This window comes from Bos indicus, chromosome 10 (assembly GCF_029378745.1).
Source record: "Bos indicus isolate NIAB-ARS_2022 breed Sahiwal x Tharparkar chromosome 10, NIAB-ARS_B.indTharparkar_mat_pri_1.0, whole genome shotgun sequence".
NCBI lineage: Eukaryota > Metazoa > Chordata > Mammalia > Artiodactyla > Bovidae > Bos > Bos indicus.
Window position 1 is genome coordinate 53913536 of NC_091769.1, and position 16660 is coordinate 53930195.

Genomic DNA, 16660 nt, shown 5'->3' on the forward strand with positions numbered 1-16660 from the left:
ATTTATTTAATTTAAATATTTATTTAATAAATATTTATTTAAATTAAATGCTTATTTTATTTAAATAAAATAAAAATATTTTAATAAAAATCTATTAAAATAATTAAAAAGTATTTTGAACTCAATGAAAATGAAAATACAATCTACCAAAACTTGTAGGATACAGTGAAAACAGCACTTAGAATGCTTAGCATTAAATGTATATATTAGAAAAGAAGGCAAATCTAAAATCAACAATCTAAGGTTCCACCTTAGGCAATGGGAGAAAGAAGAACAATTTAAGCTTAAAGAGAGCAAAAGAAAAGAAATAATAAAAATTAAAATAGAAATTAATGGAACTGAAAACAGGAAAACAGAGAAAATCACAGAAACCAAAATCTGGTTCTTTGAAAAGATCAATAAATTCAATAAATCTCTGGCCACATTAACCAAGAAAAAAAATGAAGGCATGTAATTACCTATTATATGTTCTTTTATGTGATGCTCAGGTGCAACCACAAGAAAAGGTACAGAAGAGGCTCAAGAAAATAAAGTTCATTATACTCATAAGTTCCATAACTAGGAGGTACAGAATGCCATGCAGGGCTCCATGGGAAAGCCCCATGGTAGTAGGAGGCAGAAAACATGAGTCAAGGGAAAACCTAAGCTATCCTGCAAAAAAAGCAAGGCAAAGTGAACAGTTTAGGACTGGCTCAGTTTGAATCATTTGAGCAGGCTTTAAGCTTTAGGGGCTGTTCCTAGCTGTATGGTATCTGGCCCTGGGATGATTAATAAAACAAAGGAATATTGCCTCCTAAAGTGTACAGGCCAGGTAGAGGGGGTATGACTCCACATTGGTCAGTTGGCATATTTAAGGTATACTCCTGGCTGAGCCCTTTTGCTATCTCTGAGAATTGGCTAGGTCAATAAGTTTCATCATCCAGAAAGGTTATTTTTTTTTTAAGATGTCAAATCATAATAATACACAGAAAAAATTTAACTAAATAATTTAATACCATTATTAAAATGGGATCAGGATCATTATTAATTATCCCATGAACACTGAAAGGAAAAGAAAGGAGTACTATCAACAACTACATATGCAGAAATTTTATAAATTAGGTGAAATGAACCAATTCCTTGAAAGATGCAAACTACCAAAATTCATATAAAGAAAAATAGATAATGAGTGGAGTCAATAATTTTCTAAGAAAGAAAGCAGCAGAACCAGGTTGTTTCACTTATGAATTCAACTAACATTCAAGGATTAAATGATACCAATTCTCCACAATCTCTTCTAAAAAATGGAAAGAAAGGGAACACTCCTAACTCACTCATGAGTCCAGCATGATCCTAATACCAAAAGCAGTTAGGGACATATATAAGAAGAAAAAACTATAGACGATACCTCTCATGAACATAGTTATAAGTCTTTAACAAATATTAGTAAATTGAATCCAACAAAGTACAAAAAGAATTATTCAACACAAACAAGTGAGATTTATTATAGGTGAGTAAGACTAGCTCAGCATCATAAAATCAATCAGTACAACTCAGTACATGAAGAGAATAAAGAAGAAAAAACACAATCATATAAATTGATGCAGCAAAAGCTTTTGAGAAGATCCTGGTAAAAGTTCTCAGCGATCTAGGAATAGAGGGGAACTTCCTCAACATGATAAAGGACATCTACAAAATAACTAAAGCTAGCATCATACTTAACAGTAAGAAACTGAATGCTTTCCTCCAAAGATCAGTAACAAGGCAAGGATATTCTTTCTCATCATTTTTATTTACTCTCACACCTAGAGACCTAGCCAATAATAAACAAGAAAAAGAAACAAAAAGTATATAGATTTAAGAAATAAAATACCTTCATTTGTAGATGACATAAGAGTAGATGGAGAAATCCAAAGGAATCAGCAAAACTCTCCTAGAACTAATAAGCAAGGCTGATAAAACAAAATGTTGTATATACATACAATGAATTTGGATATACACTATAAAATGGATGAACCTTGAAAACATGCTAAGTGAAATAAGCCAGACACAAAAGAACAAATACTGTGAAAGTGAAGTCGCTCAGTCGTGTCCGACTCTTTTCAACCCCATAGACTGTAGCCTACCAGGCTCCTCTGTCCATGGGATCTTCCAGGCAATAGTACTGGAGTGGATTGCCATTTCCTTCTCCAGGGGATCTTCCCAACCCAGGGCTCGAACCCGGGTCTCCTGTACTGTAGACAGATGCTTTACCGTCTGAGCCACCAGGGAAGTCCAGAACACAAAAGAACAAATACTGTATGATTCTGCTTATAAGAAGTATCTAGAATAGACAAATACTGAGATAGAAAATAGAATACAGTTTGCCAGGAAATGGGGAGAGAGGAGACTTGTGTGTTATTTTTCTTTAATGGGTACAGAGTTTCTGTTTGGGGGGATCAAAAAATGCTGGAAATGGATAATTGTTATCACTGAACAACATTATGAATATATTTAATGCCACCATATTGCATACTTCAAAGTAGTTACAGTGGTAAATTTTATTTATGTATATTTTACTACAAAAAAAAAAAAAAATCCAGTCAGGACAGTCTACAAAATACCTCATCAGTACTCCTGAAAACCATTAATGTCAGGCAAAGCAAAGAAAGTTTGAGAAACTATCACAACCAAGAGGAGCCTAAAGAAACATGACAAGTAAATGTAAAGTGGTATCCTGGATCAAATCCAGGAACAGAAAAAGACATTAGGTCTAAAACCAAAGAAATCTGAATAAACTGTGGCCTTAGTTAATAACAATGCATCAATAATGGCTCATTAATTGTAACAAATGCATTAGACTAATGTTAATAATAAGGGAAATTGAGTGGAGAATATATGGGAACTCTATTCTCAGGTTTTCTGTAAATCTAATTCTGTTTTTTTTTTTTAAATAAAGTCTATTTTTTAATAAGCTAAAAGAGACTCTGCTCCAACAGAATTGTAAATTAAATCATCTGGGGACACCCTTGTACTGCAAAACAACCAGATTATGTTAAAAAATTCAGAGAAGTATATATGCATTGCTGAAAATTTGAAGGAAGCAGAGAAAATTTCCATGTGTTTTGCTGATGTCTCCCCCTCTAGTTCTTTGCCCTCTCAAATAAAACAAAACTGATTGTGTGAATAGGCAATTAAAAATAAAAGGACTAATCAGAGAAAATGCCCATTAAAGAACTGTGCTCAGAAAATAAAGTCTGTGTTTGGTCAACAATAATATGGAGGAGCTGAAATTGAGACCCTTGCTCGAAGCTTCTAAACCAAATGAAAAAAAGCTAAAGTAGTTCCAGATTGGTAGTGCCCCCAGGCTCCCAGCAGAACCAAAACAAATCCTCTTTAGAGAAAAATATCTCTAATTAATCCCCCCAGATTCCTGGAGTAAGATCAAGAAAATGTGTGAGTTCACCAACAAAACTCACCAAGCAGAAAGGAAACAAATCACCATTAGTGAAAAATGAGAAGAAATAATAAATATTTAGAACTCCCAAATGAGATTAAAATTGTATTAGCTGTAAAAAGTAGAATATCTATTTAGAAAATATTTAAAGAAATAAGGGATAAAATCATAATGATGAGCAAACAACAAGACCAAGCAAATGTGACAAATAACCAAATGAAGCTTTCAAGCTTTAAATAAATGTTTGTTAACTGATCCAAGTCAATTTTCTGGACACCTAAAACTAACACATCACTGCATATGAACTATACTCCAATAAAATTTTTTTAGATAAATACATATAATTTGTTGAGATAAAAATACTCAGTGGATGGGTTGAATGGCACAGATAATTTGTAAAGCATAAAATATCTAAGAAAATTATCCAGAATGAACAGAGAATGATAAAAACATGGGAAATATGAAAGAAATGTTAAACAATTATAGAAGATAGACTGAGAAGATCTGACATATAAATAATCAGAGTCCAAGGACAGATTTTTAGAATTGAGAGTGATATTACAAAAGTTAATTGTTTAGAATCTCCCAGGGTTTAGTAAAGACATGAATGCACAGATTCAAGAAGCACAGAGTGTCACAAGAGGATAAATTTAAAATTTATTCTTATGCCTGTTATAAAATCCAAGACACCAATAAAAAAGAACAGATCTTTAAAGCAACCAAAGATAAAAAAGACAGGCAACCTACAAAGAAGCAATTATGCTGAAAGCAGATGATTTAATAGCAATTGTGGAAGCTAGAAGACAGTAAAATAATGAGTGAAATCCTAGGATAATAAGCCCCATTTATAAGTGAGAATTTGAGTCAAGTATGGTTGGTGATTAATCACCAATTAATGATTAATGATTATCTGCCTTTTATCTAATCCCAGATTGGTTGAGATAAACTTTATCTTCTAGGATAAGGATGTGGATGAGGTGTAGGACATGGAGGAAAGGGTAAAACTGTGTGTGAAAAAAGTAAGCTCACTATCTCAGGAAACTGGGAGGCAGGGATCTTTTATTGCCAATATTCTTCTAGCTCAGTATCTTTTGATTAGACTGACCTACTGGGCCCCAGCTGAACACTGTGTTACTATAAATGCTGGCACTGACCTGGAAGTTCCAGCCAGTGAGACAGGATCCAGAAATGGCACCTCTGATGCTTATTTTGAAGCAGACAGCCACCACCAAGTAGTATTAACCACAACCAGAATGAGCAAAGATTTTAATTATAGAGCTAGACCAATAGGACTTCTAACCAATCAGCTAGTCAGACTCAGATGACTCATTTCTCTTTAATTTTTGCAAAAAGCCCACTCTTCTTTTTACACAATTGAAAATTTTCATCTTCATGAATTTTATTATGAGAGGGTTTTATTATACCTTCAAAGTTATCAAAGAAAATAATTTCGGTCTAGAACCATGTACTCAGTCTCTAATATTATCCTGCGAGAGAGAGGAGAAATAAATATATCTTGAGATAAATAAAGCATAAGAAATTTACCACCCACATACTCATGCTAAAGGAACTTCAAAATGATGTACTTCAGGAAGAAAATAGTATCAGAGGTATATTTTGAGGTACCAGAAGACTGTTGTTGTTCAGTCAAAAATCACGTCAGATTCTTTGCAATGCCATGGACTGTAGTCTCCCAGGCTCCTCTGCCCATGGGATTTCCCAGGCATGAATACTGGAGTGGGTTGCCATTTCCTTCTCCAGGGAATCTTCCCAACCCATGGATAGCACCCACGTCTCTTGCATCTCCTCCATTGGCAGGTGAATTCTTTACCACTAGTGCCACCTGAAGAAGCCCCACCAGAAGAACAGTAATCAAAATAAAATGACAAATATGCATGTAGGTCTAAAATAATTTCTCTAAAATTCCTATCAACAGTAATGCCTACCTTGTGGTGTTTAAAAAAAAAAAAGACTAAAACATTGTATTCTCATCTAACTGGGAGTAGAAAGAAACTTCAACCTGATAAAGAGCATCTCAAAAAAAAAAAAAAAAAGAGAAAAAGTACATCTAACTTCATATTTAATGATGAAAAACCAAATTCCTTCCTCTAATATGAGGAGTAAGACAGGGATTTCCACTCTTACTACTCCTATTCATAATCATACTGGAGATTATAATGATGGTTCTATCCTGCACAATAAGGTAAGTTAATTAATCAATTTTGGAAAGGAGGAAATAAAACTGTTTCTCTTAACAGATGACATAATTATCTATTTTCAACATTCTGAAAACCTACCCCCACAATCTACAGAGCTATTTAATAAGTTTGACAAAATTGTAAGATACAAGGTCAACTTACAAAAACTAATTGTAGTTCTATATACTAGGAATGAACAATTGGAAATTAAAATTTTAAATGCAGCACTATTTACAATGGGACCAAAAGAATATGGAGCTTCCCTGGTGGCTCAGACGGTAAAGAATCCACCTGCAATGCAGGAGATCCGGGTCTATCCCGGGGTTGGGAAGATCCCCTGGGGAAGGGAATGGCTACTCACTCTGGTATTCTTGCCTGGAGAACTCCATGGACAGAGGAGCCTGGCGGGCTATAGTCCATGGGGTCACAAAGAGTCAGACACAACTACAAGAGAGACACCTCTAGGGACTCCTAGTAATAATTAAAGGACACTGCAAAAGTGAGTAATGTCCTCTTTAAGCAGGTGGAGCAAAAGCTAGCCCCATCTAGGTATTAATGTATGATTAATGATTCCCATCCCTGACCCCAAGTGACCTAACTCAGGACGCAAATGTACAAAGTATATAAACATATTTAAAAGCCAGGAAAGATTCCACTAAAATGTCAGCCTTAGTTACTACATAGGATTTTTTTTAAGTCTGTATGTTCTAATTTACTAAAAAGAACACACATTACTTATGTAATATTTATAATGCTAAAAATAAAATGAAACAAATATGAGGTTACCCATCTAAAATACAGTGCAAAGACTGAGCAATAGGCAAACTGGGAAAAGTTCTCTGGATTTGGCAAGAAAGAAGCTACTGGTCAGGAAGGAGGCCAGTATATTTAAAAATAGAGCAGAAGAAATAGAAGTCATGCTATAAGGGAAGGAGTGGAAGGCAATTACTATCAACAACAGGTTTGAGAACTTTGGTTCCACAAGATGGGTGCAGAACTCTTTTGAATCAATCCATATCTCAAAATCTGAAACGTAGGCCTGACCAAGTGAATTGCCTCATGCTGCTTTCTTTACGTATGGCACTTTCAGTTTTTAACACATCACCGCTTTTTGCTATATTTTCCCCATTTTTGTTACATTTTATTTTAAATAATTCATTTAAAATCACAATGTTAATCATGGTCTAAAATTTTCTTTTTAAGAATTATTTGGTTCTAAGTTAATGTTAACTTTAAAAGAAGCTATTATTCACAACGCAGAAAGCTGTAGGTTATAATTTTCAAAAGTGATCTCTATTCATCATAGTTTTATTATTTTTCCCCCAATAGTTGGATAGAGCTATCAGAAATTCAGGAATAATTGTTATTTTCATTTTTTTACTTAAAAATATCCAAAGCTGTACATTTCCTTATGGCATCATTGGGAAGTGACCATTCATTTTATAACCTGGCTGTCTTGAGAGGAAATAAGCAGAACCCAGAACAGCATATACATTAATTAAAACAAGCTTATAAAATCTGATTATTTCTCAACAAACAATCTAATAAACTGAATATATGTTAAAAGGTATAAAGTAGTCATAACTTTCCTTCCAAGGAGTAAGCGTCTTTTAATTTCATGGCTGCAGTCACCATCTGCAGTGATTTTGGAGCCCAGAAAAATAAAGTCTGACACTGTTTCCCCATCTATTTCCCATGAAGTGGTGGGACCGGATGCCATGATCTTCGTTTTCTGAATGTTGAGCTTTAAGCCAACTTTTTCACTCTCCTCTTTCACTTTTCACCAACAGGCTTTTTAGTTCCTCTTCACTTTCTGCCATAAGGGTGGTGTCATCTGCATATCTGAGATTATTGATATTTCTCCTGGCAATCTTGATTCCAGCTTGTGTTTCTTCCAGTCCAGCGTTTCTCATGATGTACTCTGCATAGAAGTTAAATAAGCAAGGTGACAATATACAGCCTTGACGAACTCCTTTTCCTATTTGGAACCAGTCTGTTGTTCCATGTCCAGTTCTAACTGTTGCTTCCTGACCTGCATACAAATTTCTCAAGAGGCAGATCAGGTGGTCTGGTATTCCCATCTCTTTCAGAATTTTCCACAGTTTATTGTGATCCACACAGTCAAAAGCTTTGGCATAGTCAATAAAGCAGAAATAGATGTTTTTCTGGAACTCTTGTGCTTTTTCAATGATCCAGTGGATGTTGGCAATTTGATCTCTGGTTCCTCTGCCTTTTCTAAAACCAGCTTGAACATCTGGAAGTTCACAGTTCACGTACTGCTGAAGCCTGGCTTGCAGAATTTTGAGCATTACTTTCCTAGAGTGTGAGATGAGTGCAATTGTGCGGTAGTTTAAGCATTCTTTGGCATTGCCTTTCTTTGGGATTGGAATGAAAACTGACCTTTTCCAGTCCTGTGGCCACTGCTGGGTTTTCCTAATTTGCTGACATATTGAGTGTGGCACTTTCACAGCATCATCTTTTAGGATTTGAAATAGCTCCACTGGAATTCCATCACCTCCACTAGCTTTGTTCATAGTGATGCTTCCTAAGGCCCACTTGACTTCACATTCCAGGATGTCTGGCTCCCGGTAAGTGTGAGTGATCACACCATCGTGACTATCTGGGTTGTGAAGCTCTTTTTTGTACAGTTCTTCTGTGTATTCTTGCCACCTCTTCTTAATATCTTCTGCTTCTGTTAGGTCCATACCATTTTTGTCCTTTATTGAGCCCGTCTTTGCATTAAATGTTCCCTTGGTATCTCTAATTTTCTTGAAGAGATCTCTAGTCTTTCCCATTCTATTTGTTTCAGTATACAGCAAAGTTAATCAGTTCTTATTTCCATTCTTTTCCCATATAGGCCATTACAGAGTATTGAGTAGAGGTCCCTGTGCTATACGGTAGGTCCTTATTCATTATATATTTGTATATAGTAGTGTGTACATGTCAAGCCCAATATTCCAAATTATCCCTCCCCCCAACCAACAACAGTGTTATTGACTTCTTTGACTTTAATTGGAACTCACCATTAAAAACTAGTCTTTCATAATTCAATTCTGCAATTATTTGTAAAAAAAATTAGCAATATAGTTCTACGTAGCCACTATATTTGTTGTGAAGTGATGTTTTAGGGTAATGAGAAGATATAAAACAGAGCATTTAGCTATGGAAACATTATGAAAACAAACAGGAATTCAAAGGATGTTGTGAATTCTGGACCTTTATCCAATAACGTTCATCACTTTGTGAGTCAAATAAACATTTGCAGTTTTTCCCATGGGGTTGCAAAGAGTCAAACACGACTGAGTGACTGAACAGCAACAATAATATGGACCTTGAAACTAGATACAGAAAAGGCTTATTGAAGGGTGGTTAGCTAATAAGAATTCAGTTCAGTATGTACATGAAGCAAACATAACTTGGTAATTGTGAGTGTCTAAGGTATCTTTTTTTTTTTTTCTTAAAATATCTTTCATTTGTATGTAAGGCATGTGGGATCTTAGTTCCCCAACCAGAGATCAAACCCAATATCCCTGCACTGACAGTGTAAAGTCTTAACCACTGGACCACCAGGAAATCTTTAAGATTTCTTTAACATTAGCTAGAATAGAATTCCAATCTACTTAAAGTATTTTTAAAATTTCAGATTAAATTATACTACAGAATCACCAAATTTTAGAGGAGTATATTACTTAGCATAGGCCCTTCACTTTCAGTAATTACGAAATCAATTTTTAGAGATATTTGGTTACATGGTTCATTAACACTAACTTTGGGGTTAAAAGCCAGGTTTTATGACCTTAACCCCATTGCTTTTTTAAACAACAAACTTTTTAAATTAAAGTAATATTTTAATTTTATAACCAATAATTTATTTTTCTGTACTGTGTTTCAAAATCAGAATTTAACCCTTAGACATGTTAAAAGTGCAAATTTTAAGAAAAAATCCTGCTCTGACACTGTGTCACAGCCAGCTATAAAATGTATAAAAATAAAATTCATGCTATTTCAGAGGTATAAACTGGGCTGGATAGAAAAATCCATTACATATAAAGCTATATGTTAGTAGTTCATAAAATTTTTAAATGATGTTGGAGGAAAGGAAGCCGAAAAAATATAATAGTCAAGACAACAATATGACAGAATATGTAATCCCAAAAGGGCTAAAACATGTAATAGATGCTATAGGAATTCAGGAAGAGAAAACTCCTGAAATTCTCGAGAAATAAGTAAAAAGTTCAAGGGGAAGGAAAAGATACATTAGAAGGATTTGATCTGGGCCTTAAAGAACCTATAACATTTGGCAAACACTGGGGAATAAAAGAATCATTTTGGGTTGGAGGGAAGGAAAAAGGAGACTGGAATGTCCAGAATTGTGGTTAACAGTGGGTAGTAGGGAGTAATAAGGAGTGAAAGATAGTCAGAAAGACCTAGAGATCGAACTCCCATTTCTTGGTCTCCTGCATTGGCAGGTGGATTCTTTACCACTAGTGCCACCTGGGAAGTCCCACAGGTAATCTTATTTACAAAGCAGAAATAGAGACACAGGTGTAGAGAACAAATGTATAGACGCTGAGCGGGGGAGAGGGATGGGGTGGGAAGATTGGGATTGACATGTACGTACCATTGATACTATGTACAAAATAGATAACTAATGAGAACCTAGTATATAGCACAGGGAACTCTACTCAGTGTTCTCTGGTGACCTAAAAGGGAAAGAAACCCAAAAAAGAGGATATATATGGATACATAATACAGATTCACTTTTCTGTACAATAGAAACTAGCAAAATATTGTATAACAACTTTGTTCTCTGTTTTCCAAGTCTTCTGTAAATATGTTATCATACTTTCATAATTTGAAAAATACAAAACTTTGTACAGCAACTATACTCCAATAAAGATTAAAAAATAAAAAAAAAAAAGAAAGATAGTCAGAAAATATCGAAGGCTCCTTGAACCTGGAAGAAGTATTATGTATTTTTTTTTTAATTATTTCATTCAACAGCAGCAAATAAAAAGAATAGGAGGAGATAAACTGTGCAGAGGCCTCAACTAAGAAACTATTTTGGTAATTAGACATTTAAAGCATTTGAAGAAAACAAAATCATACTTTAAAAGAGTATTAGGCAAAGAACACCCAGTTTAGACTCAGACAGATCTGGGCTAGATTCCTGGTTCTACCACCTATTAGCTGTGCAAACTTGGATAAGTAACTTACCTGCCCTGAGTCTCAATTTCTATTTGCAAAATGGAGAAATTCATATTGCAGAGTTGTTATGACAATCACAATAGGTGGTAAAGGTGCTTCCTTGGTGGTTCAGTTGTGGGGTATCCACCTGCCAATACAGGAGACACAGGTTTGATCCCTGATCCAGGAAGATCCCACATGCACCTAAGATCCCACATAAGCAACTAAGATCTCACATGTTGTGGTACAACTAAGCCCATGAGCCACAACTATTCAGCCTGTGTTATGGAGCCTGGAAACTGCAACTACTGAGCCCATGTGCCACAACTACTGAAGCCTGTGTGCCCTAGAGCCCATGCTCTGCAACTAGAGAAGCCACTGCAGGGAGAAGCCTAAGTACCATGGCTAGAGAGTAGCCCTGACTTGCTCCAACTAGAGAAAAGGTCGTGGAGCAAGGAAGACCTGGCACAGCCAAAAATAAATGAATAAATAAAATTATTTTTTAAAATAGATGGTAAATGACTATTTTTAAATCCTCTGATTCATTGCTTTTGCACATTTAGATTAGGCTCCACTTGTAGTTAGACCTTGCCTTTGGGAGACCTCATAACCAGAGTTATTCACTAGTATAATGGACAGTCTTATATTTTTTATCACTAAAAAGCATCCACTCAGAGGCTGAATGAGATCACACAGCAAAGACACTGTAGATAAAGATTCTGGCATTGACTGAGACATTTATCATGAACTAAAAAAGTGTGTCCTCCCATGATTCATGTGTTAAAACCCTACCTCCCAGAGTAAAAAGTGATGGTATTAGGAAGTGAAGTCTTTAGGAGGTAATTAGGATTACATGAGGTCATGAGGGTGGGGACTCATGAATGGGATTAGTGCCCTAGTAAGAGACATTCTAGGAATCAGCTAACTAAAATGGACTGGAATGGGTGAATTTAACTCAGATGACCATTATATCTACTACTGTGGGCAGGAATCCAAGAAGAAATAGAGTAGCCATCATGGTCAACAAAAGAGTCCAAAATGCAGTACTTGGATGCAATCTCAAAAACGACAGAATGATCTTTGTTTGTTTTCAAGGCAAACCATTCAATATCACAGTAATCTAAGCCTATGCCCCAACCAGTAACGCTGAAGAAGCTGAAATTGAACAGTTCTATGAGGACCTACAAGACCTTTTAGAACTAACACCCAAAAAAATATGTTCTTTTCATTACGGGGGACTGGAATGCAAAAGTAGAAAGTCAAGAAACACCTGGAGTAACAAGCAAATTTGGCCTTGGAGTACAGAATGAAGCAGGGCAAGGGCTAACAGAGTTTTGCCAAGAGAATGCACTGGTCATAGCAAACACCCTCTTCCAACAACACAAGAGAAGACTCTACACATGGACATCACCAGATGGTCAACACCAAAATCAGACTGATTATATTCTTTGCAGCCAAAGATGCAGAAGCTCTATACAGTCAGCAAAAACAAGACCGGGAGCTGACTGTGACTCAGATCATGAACTCCTTATTGCCAAATTCAGACTGAAAGTGAAGAAAGTAGGGGAAACCACTAGACCATTCAGGTATGACCTAAATCAAATCTCTTATGATTATACAGTGGGAGTGAGAAATAGATTTAAGGGCCTAGATCTGATAGATAGAGTGCCTGATGAACTATGGATGGAGGTTCGTGACATTGTACAGGAGACAAGGATCAAGACCATCCCCATGGAAAAGAAATGCAGAAAAGCAAAATGGCTGTCTGGGGAGGCCTTACAAATAGCTGTGAAAAGAAGAGAAGCGAAAAGCACTGGAGAAAAGGAAAGATATAAGCATCTGAATGCAGAGTTCCAAAGAATAGCAAGGAGAGATAAGAAAGCCTTCCTCAGCGATCAATGCAAAGAAATAGAGGAAAACAGCAGAATGGGAAAGACTAGAGATCTCTTCAAGAAAATTAGAGATACCAAGGGAACATTTCATGCAGAGATGGGCTCAATAAAGGACAGAAATGGTATGGACCTAACAGAAGCAGAGGATATTAAGAAGAGGTGGCAAGATACACAGAAGAACTGTACAAAAAAGATCTTCACGACCCAGATAATCATGATCACTCACTTAGAGCCAGATATCCTGGAATGTGAAGTCAAGTGGGCCTTAGAAAGCATCACTACGAACAAAGCTAGTGGAGGTGATGGAATTCCAGTTGAGCTATTTCACATCCTGAAAGATGATGCTGTGAAAGTGCTGCACTCAATATGTCAGCAAATTTGGAAAACTCAGCAGTGGCCACAGGACTGCAAAAGGTCAGTTTTCAGTCCAATCTCAAAGAAAGGCAATGCCAAAGAATGCTTAAACTACCACACAATTGCACTCATCTCACATGCTAGTAAAGTAATGCTCAAAATTCTGCAAGCCAGGCTTCAGCAATATGTGAACCGTGAACTTCCAGATGTTCAAGCTGGTTTTAGAAAAGGCAGAGGAACCAGAGATCAAATTGCCAACATCCACTGGATCATGGAAAAGGGAAGAGAGTTCCAGAAAAACATCTATTTCTGCTTTATTAACTATGCCAAACCCTTTGACTGTGTGGATCACAATAAACTGTGGAAAATTCTGAAAGAGATGGGAATACCAGACCACCTGACCTGCCTCTTGAGAAATCTGTATGTAGGTCAGGAAGTGACAGTTAGAACTGAACATGGAACAACAGACTGGTTCCAAATAGGAAAAGGAGTATGTCAAGGCTGTATATTGTCACCCTGCTTATTTAACTTATATGCAGAGTACATCATGAGAAACGCTGGGCTGGAAGAAGCACAGGCTGGAATCAAGATTGCCGGGAGAAATAGCAATAACCTCAGATATGCAGATGACACCACCCTTATGGCAGAAAGTGAAGAGGAACTAAAAAGCCTCTTGATGAAAGTGAAAGTGGAGAGTGAAAAAGTTGGCTTAAAGCTCAACAATCAGAAAACGAAGATCATGGCATCCGGTCCCATCACTTCATGGGAAATAGATGGGGAAACAGTGGAAACAGTGTCAGACTTTATTTTTTTGGGCTCCAAAATCACTGCAGATGGTGACTGCAGCCATGAAATTAAAAGATGCTTACTCCTTGGAAGGAAAGTTATGACCAACCTAGATAGCATATTCAAAAGCAGAGACATTACTTTGCCAACAAAGGTCCGTCTAGTCAAGGCTATGGTTTTTCCTGTGGTCATGTATGGATGTGAGAGTTGGACTGTGAAGAAGGCTGAGCGCCAAAGAATTGATGCTTTTGAACTGTGGTGTTGGAGAAGACTCTTGAGAGTCCCTTGGACTGCAAGGAGATCCAACCAGTCCATTCTGAAGGAGATCAGCCCTGGGATTTCTTTGGAAGGAATGATGCTAAAGCTGAAACTCCAGTACTTGGGCCACCTCATGCAAAGAGTTGACTCATTGGAAAAGACTCTGATGCTGGGAGGGATTGGGGGCTGAAGGAGGAGAAGGGGACGACAGAGGATGAGATGGCTGGATGGCATCACTGACTCGATGGTCGTGAGTCTGAGTGAACTCTGGGAGTTGGTGATGGACAGGGAGGCCTGGCGTGCTGCGATTCATGGGGTCGCAAAGAGTTGGACACGACTGAGCGACTGATCTGATCTGATCTGATCTTATGGATATATGAGAAAGGGAGGTCATTGAAAGAAATGGAAATGGTCTCAACAGCCATATAGTTAGGCCATGGAGAACTGGGATATCATTAAGGAAACAAGAGAATTTTAGCAATTTGCTTACTTAATCACAGACAACAGTAGACTTTTGTTGCTCCACATTCTAGTGCTCCATAACTCAGTCACTGTCTTTATTGCTACTGCTCCTGGAAAAAACAATGAGATAACCCTTTCAAAGAAGGTAGGTGTCTCATTCAAACTCTCTAAGAGAAGCTTTTGTTGGTATTGGCCAGTTATGGGGCACCAGGGCACCATTCTCAGCCAAAGCTCTCATAATAGGCTCACTTATTTCCTTGCCAGGTCATTTGATACCTTTTGTTCTTGTTGTTTAGTCGCTAAGTCATGTCCAACTCTTTGCAACCCCATGGACTGCAGCATGCCAGGCTTCTTTTCCTTCACTATCTCCTGGAGTTTGCTCAAATTCATGTCCATTGAGTCCATGATACCATCCAACCATCTCATCTTCTGTTGCCCCCCTGCCCACCTTCAAAACTTCCCCACTATCAAGGTATTTTCAAATGGGCTGGCTCTTCACATCAGGTAGCCAAAGTATTGCAGCTTCAGCATCAGTCCTTCCAGTGAATATTCAGGGTTGATTTCCTTTGGGATTTAATGGTTTGATCTCCTTGCTGTTCAAGGAACTCTCAAGAGTGTTCTCCAGCACCACAGTTCAGAAGCATTAATTCTTTGGTGCTCAGCCTTATTAATGGTCCAACTCTCACATCTGTACATGACTACTGGAAAAATCACAGCTTTGACTATATCAAAGCTATGTGTGATTGAGCTATCAAGCTCAATCAAAGCTTGACTACTGTGTCAGCAAAGTGATGTCTGACTTTTTAATACCTTGACTAGGTTTGTGATAGCTTTTCTTCTAAGCAGCAAGTGCCTTTTAATTTCATGGCAACAGTCACTGTCTGCAGTAATCTTGGAGCCCAAGAAAAGAAAATCTGTCACTGTTTCCACTTTCCCCTCATCTATTTGCCATGAAGTAATGGGACCAGATGCCATGATCTTAGCCTTCTGAATGCTGAGTTTTAAGCTAGTTTTTTCACTCTCCTCTTTCACCCTCATCGAGAGGTTCTTTAGTTCTTCCCTTTCTGCCGTTATATGCCATATATTCTGCATATATGAGGTTGTTGATATTTCTCCTGACAATCCAACTTGATTGATTCCAACTTGTGAGCCATCCAGCCCAAAATCTGACATGATGTACTGCATAAAAATTAAGTAAGCAGGGTGACACCATACAGCCTTGACATACTCTTTTCCCAATTTTGAACTGTTTGTTGTTCCACATCCGGTTCTAACTGTTGCTTCTTGTCCTGCATACAGGTTTCTCAGGACACAGGTAAGATGGTCTGGTAATTCTCTCTTCAAGAATTTTCTAGTTTGTTGTGACCCACATAGTCAAAGGCTTTAGTGTAGTCAATGAAGCAGAAGTAGATGTTTCCTTGGAATTCCTGTTTTTCTACGATCCAACAGATGTTGGTAATTTTACCTCTGGTCAAACTGATACCTTTGGGTCTAATCAACTGTGGTTATGGTATTGAGATCCTATACACCTGAGCATTGTCACCTCTGCTTAAGGGCTGCTACTGGTCTCTTTGTTCAGAAAGGGGTTGTGAGCAGGCCAGGTACCCAAATATTATGCCCTATTTTATAGGAATCCAAATATTTAGATACCAGTTTTGCATAAGAACAGGAAAGGACTTACCTTAGGTAGTTTAGATAATGAGTTGAACTGGAGATAAAAATGTAAAGGGGAAAATAACGATTCAAAGATATTTAGAAATGTAGTTTTCAAGCACTCTCATATAGTGTGAAATTAAGTAACAGAGCTTAGTCTTTATTAACTATCTTATTTTAGGGTTTGGGTAGAGTAAATAAAAGCATATTTTTAAATTCCAAAATAATATATTTCTGAAGTGACAGCAAACATGTTTCCTGCTATTCAGTGACCTCATAAAAAAGCATCATATTATGGCAAGAATACTGAAAACAACAAGAGATAATAAACAAGAATGGAAGTGCCATCAGCCACTGCACTGTCAAGAGATGTAATAATTTTAATAGGTTTATACTAATGGAAGACACATGGCAGAGCTTGAAACAGAAATGTAACAGCTAACATCTGGATGTGC

The 16660-nt window shown here is 37.0% G+C and overlaps 1 protein-coding gene across 4 annotated transcripts in view; it reads right to left on the bottom strand.

The window, feature by feature from the left end:
• The window catches only part of TEX9 (testis expressed 9), a 237233-nt gene that overhangs the window by 117715 nt on the left and 102858 nt on the right, over positions 1–16660 (bottom strand). For 2 of the 4 annotated variants that reach the window (XM_070796692.1, XM_070796694.1), the window contains 2 exons: positions 14581–14662; positions 10831–10948 (listed from right to left, as the gene is read on the bottom strand). In XM_070796692.1, coding sequence (XP_070652793.1) covers positions 10831–10874 — 44 coding nt within the window. In that variant the 5' untranslated portion in view covers positions 10875–10948; positions 14581–14662. The remainder of the gene's footprint in view (positions 1–10830; positions 10949–14580; positions 14663–16660) is intronic. The other 2 variants (XM_070796693.1, XM_070796695.1) reach the window with 1 other exon arrangement.